The 6010-nt window shown below is 53.0% G+C and overlaps 1 protein-coding gene across 1 annotated transcript; it reads left to right on the top strand.

The window, feature by feature from the left end:
• The first annotated feature begins 4969 nt into the window (after positions 1 to 4969).
• On the top strand, positions 4970 to 5728 carry LOC136658664 (growth arrest-specific protein 1-like). The gene has a single exon (XM_066635464.1). The coding sequence runs from the start codon at positions 4970 to 4972 to the stop codon at positions 5726 to 5728; it is 759 nt and encodes a 252-aa protein (XP_066491561.1).
• The last annotated feature ends 282 nt before the right edge of the window (positions 5729 to 6010 follow it).

Below are 6010 nucleotides of genomic sequence, written 5' to 3'. Positions count from 1 at the left end.
AGAATATATGGAACTGTTATATCCTCTCTCTATAAGCCCCGGGGCTGATCGGGGCCTGGCCTTCTATGAGATAGCCTCAGGTAGCAGATTGCTGGCACCCTGAAGCTGGGAATAGAAATATATAGAAAGTGTGGCATCACTCTCCTTTTCTCTGTACTTCCTCTTCTCCATTCCTCTTCCTTTTCCAACCAAAGGAGCAGGAGGAGAAGAAGTGGTAATATTGGTGGTCGGCCTGCTAGCGAATAATAGGGTGCAGAATCTGAAATACCACCTCCATCTCCAGGTGATCTTGGGTCTGCCCTGGCAAAATGCCATTGGACTTGGGGGCATTTCCTTATGATTAGAGGGGTGCTTTTTCGGTTTTATTTTTTCACAGATTTCATTTTTTGACCAAAGTGAGAAGCGCAGAAAGCGGTGTTTTGTGTTTTTATTCCAAGGGCACATTTTTATAAATTATAATTATAAATTATAATTTATATTATATACATTATAATTGTTTTAAAAGTGTACTAGGTAGGTGACGTAGGTGGTATAGTGTCAGCAGATGAAGCCACATGCATGTAGAGGTGTTAGAGAACTGTTTTATCTTTGCGCAGATTTTGGGTTTGTATGAGAAATGCAGAAAATTGTGTTTTTACTTTTTACTGTGTGTTTTATGTGTTGGTATCATTGGAAAAAACCCATCTCTAGTTATGGCCAAATCACAGAGAATTATGTACTGTAACCTGGCAAGCCCCGAACTTGACCCACAATAAACTGACCTCTGTGAATACAAAATTACTACTAATATTTTTAAAGGGCCTGCCCCCCCACCCAGCACACCAGAAGTTCTGTGTCTACTTGCTGCAAAGGACAGGGTGACCAGATACAAAAGAGAACAGAGTGCCTGAACCTTTAACCAGTGTATAGAAGAGAGAATTTTAGCAGGTGCAGCTCAACATGGAAGGGTTTTAAAAGCTGCACCTGCCAAAATCCTCTCTTCTATACACTGGTTAAAGGTACAGGCGCTCTGTCCTCCATTGTATCTGGTCACCCTGGCAGAGGAGGGCAGCTTCACTTCTCCCAGCCCCAATAGCAAGAACACATGATATCCCTTCCTCCTGGGCCTCCAGGTTGTGTCAGCATGGGAAGAGGCAGTAGGAAGAGGTAACAGCTGCAGAACTGGGCAATTCTTGAGCTAAAGAGGCCCAAGAGCTGGCCAATCTTCTAACCGCCTGCTCTTGCATGGTCCCCAACAGGAACAGACCTGGCAGTTGCTCTCAACTTGGTTGGCTCTTGGCTGAGAGTTGAGCAGGTGAGAGGCCCAATAGGCGAAGCGACATGGCAGGCGGAGGTGGGGTGTCCTCACCAACCCACTGCCCAAAGCAGCTGAGACCCTGCCTCATGGTTGGGTCTGTCCTGGCAGCTGGGAAATTGTCAGAAATCTCTGAAATGTCATATTCACCTCCAGGAACACACTGCTGCTGACAAGAGGCATTTCTGCCTATCGGCTGAGTCTACAAACATGAACAGAAGGCTCCGTCCTTGCAGGACTTTTTGTCAGTCCAGAGTGGATAGACATTTTCTGGGTCTCCAGCTCCCTGTCCCTCCCTCCTCTCTACAGCTCCCCCCCCCCAAACCTCAGGGTCCTTTGTGTTTTTGTACAGCTGCCAAGAGTCCCACTCCCTGACGGTTTGCTCCCCCCCTTCCTGCTCCCTGAAAGCCCCAAAGGGTGGGTTTGTTTCCATTTCAAAAGCGGGGGGGGGGGGGAATGGAGTGAACTGTGCCGCTTTGCAGCTTCTCAAGTGCGCTTTGTTAAAACAGTGGCAGCCAAACAGTGGCCATCTGAGAAAGGCCATTGGCAGGCTGCAGGGCGTGAACAATCGACTCTGCCGTAAAGGCGCTACCTCACCGCATGGCCCTGGCAGGACAAAGAAGAGGAACCAGCCCAGAAAATGCTATTCACCCTTTCATAGTCCCTGTGATTATATGCCATTCCTTACCCTGAGCTCTGATTCCTGTGGCTCTCCAAGAAAGCACCAGGGTCAGGCATTGCTGCAGCTCACAAAGGGAGAGTCCCATCTGCCAAATGGCCACAACAGCTCTAGTCAAAGATGACTCTGTTAGGTCCGTTAGGTCTCCAAGAGAAGAAGCAACAAGACTACTCCTGGAACTCTAGAACTTGTGAAGAAATTAGCATGTGGGATGGGTGTGGGATCATATCTGCTGACTACAACCTCTTATGTGTCTGGGGTTCTACTTGCACAGGGGCCTAGGACTGGCCCAAGATGCCCCCTTTAATGCCTTTAAAGGCATGCCCCCAGCCACCACTGGCATCCGGCACTCAGGGGCACAAAAATTTTTAACACACCCATAGTACTCCATAACAGTATTGTAAAATATTTTAAGACCCCCCCCCCACATGAGATCTTAAAGAGCTCTGAAAAGCACTTCCTTCTGAGGCCCAGGAGACACTGGGTACCTTCTTGAGGCCCTTGGTGCCACACCTTGTCTTAGCTTCCTAAGGTTCGGGGAGGCCTTAGGAATACCATGCCTTGAGGGGGTATCTTAGAGGTGAAAACTGTGTCTTTTGGAGGCTTCTAAGACATCCCGTCAAGGCATAGACACCCGGGACAATGCACCCCCTGACTCCCCATAGCTACACCACTGCCAGAAACCACCTCCACCATTCACTCCCTGGTTTGAAAAGGTAGTAAGGAATGGAACGGAAGAGGAGGTGTGCAGGAGAGTAATGAGGTTGGCGCATCAGATCTAGTACGCCTCACCCTCTCTTCTGCTCTGCTCCCCTCTTCCTTTTCCACTCTAAGGAGCAGAAGGTAGAGTTGTGGAGGCCAACATTTCACAGGGGTGCCACACAAAGCAGGGAGGCAGGAACACTGGGGGTGCCACCTCAGGCACTGCGAGCTCTTTGGTTAGCCCTGCCAATGTTTTTTGATCGTAGATGGTGGGGACTGAACCACGTATAAGGCACTATATAAGCACGTATAAGTGCTCTATCACTGAGGGTACTTCACTCCTAAGCACCAGAGAGTGATCTGGGAGCTGGGACCAATCTTCAATAAGCTATGGTGCAGGACACTTTGAATATGCATCTGAAAGGAAAGCATAACAATGTAAATTTAAAAAAATTCCTCCTCACCAGGTTACAGTAGCTATCAATTGCAAAAAATTAAAACTCTGAAGTCATAATCCCTGTTATATTTGCTAACTGGGCAAAGAGGCACCTTCTAAAGTAGCGTCCTCTTATTTAGCAGGGGGAAGGCAATTTTCACTCTTTTCCAGTTACTGTTTTTGGTGTCTCACCTGTGCCTTTTTTAGTTTGTGGGCTCTCCAGAGAAAGGCAAGAACCGGAGAAAAGCAGGAACAGGAACCATTTATTTTGCTATGTAAACTGTGAACTATTTTTTATTGAAAAGTGGTATATAAATGGGCTGAATAATAATGCTAATTATAACAATAATGGTTTGAAGTCATGTATGAAGTTTGAAGTTTGAAGTATGAAGTTAGGATGAAAGCCTCAGAGGCCTGACTGAAGCTTCAGTCAGAGACTCACAGTTTTGGCTTTGACCAAATCACTGTTATTTTACAGCCTCAGTTTCCCAAATCTGTAAAATGGGCATGATAAGTGGAGGGCACTGCACCTGTATTTATCTTATGTGGCTTGAATGAATGGAAGTAGCTAAGAACGTAAGAAACATAAAAAGCACTACTGGACCAGGCCAAAGGACCATCTAGTCCAGCTTCCTGTATATCACAGGGGCCCACCAGATGCCTCAGGGAGCCCACAAGACAACCTTTCTCCTAGTGCCACTTCTTTGCACCTGGTATTCTGACGTAGCCTACTTCTAAAATCAGGAGGTTGCACGTACACGCACCATGGATGGATTTTTCCTTCAAAAATTTGTCCAGTCCTCTTTTGCAGACATCTAGGCCAGATGCCATTATCACATCCTGTGGCAAGGAGTTCCACAGGCTAGTGGGTCCCAGTACTAAAAGTTTGGAACCACTGTGTTCATATGAAACACACACCCTGTTGTCTGGCTGAAATCAAACCCACCTCAGAAATGCATTTTGTATCCTGTGTGTGGACCACACTGGCTGTTGGGGGCGGAGGAGAGGCCAGGAAAAAAGGAGCGGGAGGGGGGGAATGCTGGAGCGGAGTTCAAGGGAACAATAAGCTTGCAACAGCCTGGAGGGTGAATGGAAGACCCTCCGTCCCTCCCTCCTTTCCGTGCCCGCAGGCCAGCAAGGAGTGCCTTTTGCCCAGACCTCGTTGCAAACGAAGAAGGGGTCTCTCTCCAGAGTCCGTCCAGCCAGGCAGGTGCAAGAAAAGGGACTCTCCAACACGCAGGATCTGCCCGGGATTTTGGCGCCCAAGAGGAGTTTGCAACTGGGACAAGAGAGAGCCAACGACTTGGGCTGCATCCTTTCCGGAGAGGAAGCCCCAACGGACTCGATGGAACTTACTTCTGAGTAGACCTCGCTAGGATCGGGCTTGTTGGAGTCCCCAGAGCAAAAAAAGTCTTCCAAGACGGCATTGGCGCGGTGCAATCGGCGCCGTCTCTCCATCGCGCCCGGGCAAACTATGCACGTGAGAATCCAACCCAGCAGCTTGGGCAAATGAGCCACGTGCGAGGAGACCCTGGGGTGGGAGGAGGAGGCACACGGATCTGCGGCTGCAATCCTACCCACGCTTTCCTGGGAGTAAGCCCCATGGACTACAATGGGAAGTGCTTCTGAGTAGACATGCCTAGGATTGGGCTCTGAGGCTGCAGTCCTACCCACATTTTCCTGGGAGTAAGCCCCATGGACTACAATGGGAAGTGCTTCTGAGTAGACATGCATAGGATTGGGCTCTGAGGCTGCAGTCCTACCCACACTTTCCTGGGAGTAAGCCTCCTGGACTACAATGGGCCTTGCTTCTGAGTAGACAGGCACTGGACCGGTCGCGTGAGTGCTGGGGGGCGCCATGGGGCGGCCCTGGGGGCTGCTGCTGCTGCTGCTGTGGCTGGCCGGGGCCCTCCGGGGAGAGCCGTGCTGGGAGGCGCTGCTGCGGTGCCAGGACGAGCCGGACTGCGGCTCCGCCTACAGCCAGTCGCAGGCGGCCTGCCAGCCGGTACTGGGCGGGGGGGAGGCGGCCTGCCCCAGCCACTGCATCGGGGCCCTGGTGCGGCTGAACCGCAGCCGGAGCGGGCCGGCCCTGGAGCGCTGCGAGTGCGGGCAGGACGCGCGCTGCCTGCGGCTGAAGGCGGCGCTGGAGCCCTGCCTGCCGCGGCCCTCCAGCAGCGGCCAGGGCTGCACCGCCGCGCGCTTCCGCTGCCAGCAGCAGCCCGCCTGCCAGGCCCCGCTGGCCGCCTACCTGGCCCGCTGCGGGCAGCTCTTCAACGGGCGGCGCTGCACGGGCGCCTGCAGGGCGGCCATCGGGCACCTGCTGGCCGCGCCCGGGGGCCCCGCGCTGGAGCGCTGCGTCTGCGACGGCACCGAGCGCCCCTTCTGCCAGGTGCTCAAGGCCAACATGGGCCGGCTCTGCTTCCAGGAGCACCAGCAGGACGAGCAGGACGAGGACTACGGCGACGAGGAGGGGCTGCTGCGGGAGGACGACGAGGACGGTCCCCCGGCGCCCCCTGGAGGGGGGTCCTGCACCAGCTCCGCCTGGGGTTCCCGGGCCTGGCACGGCCTGGCACTGGGCACCCTCCCCTTGGTGCTGCTCTGGCTCTTCTGGTGCTGACCCTCTAGAGATGCTCCTGCCCGATTCACCCCCCCCCCACCAGGGCCATAGGGTGGAAACCCTGCTGGTGGTGGCCCCCCCTTGATCCAGGGAGGAAAGGGTTAAAGCACAGGGACAGATCTGGGGGTGGCCGCTTTTGATAGAGGGAAGGCGACTGGGGAAGCACAGGGACTGATCTGGGGGTGGCCCCCCGTTCATAGAGGGAAGGCTGAAGCACAGGGACTGATCTGGGGGTGGCCCCCCCTTTGATAGAGGGAAGGCTAAAGCACAGGGACTGATCTG

This window comes from Tiliqua scincoides, chromosome 8 (genome assembly GCF_035046505.1).
Source record: "Tiliqua scincoides isolate rTilSci1 chromosome 8, rTilSci1.hap2, whole genome shotgun sequence".
Classification (NCBI taxonomy): Eukaryota; Metazoa; Chordata; class Lepidosauria; order Squamata; family Scincidae; genus Tiliqua; species Tiliqua scincoides.
This window is presented reverse-complemented; position numbering and strand designations above follow the sequence as displayed.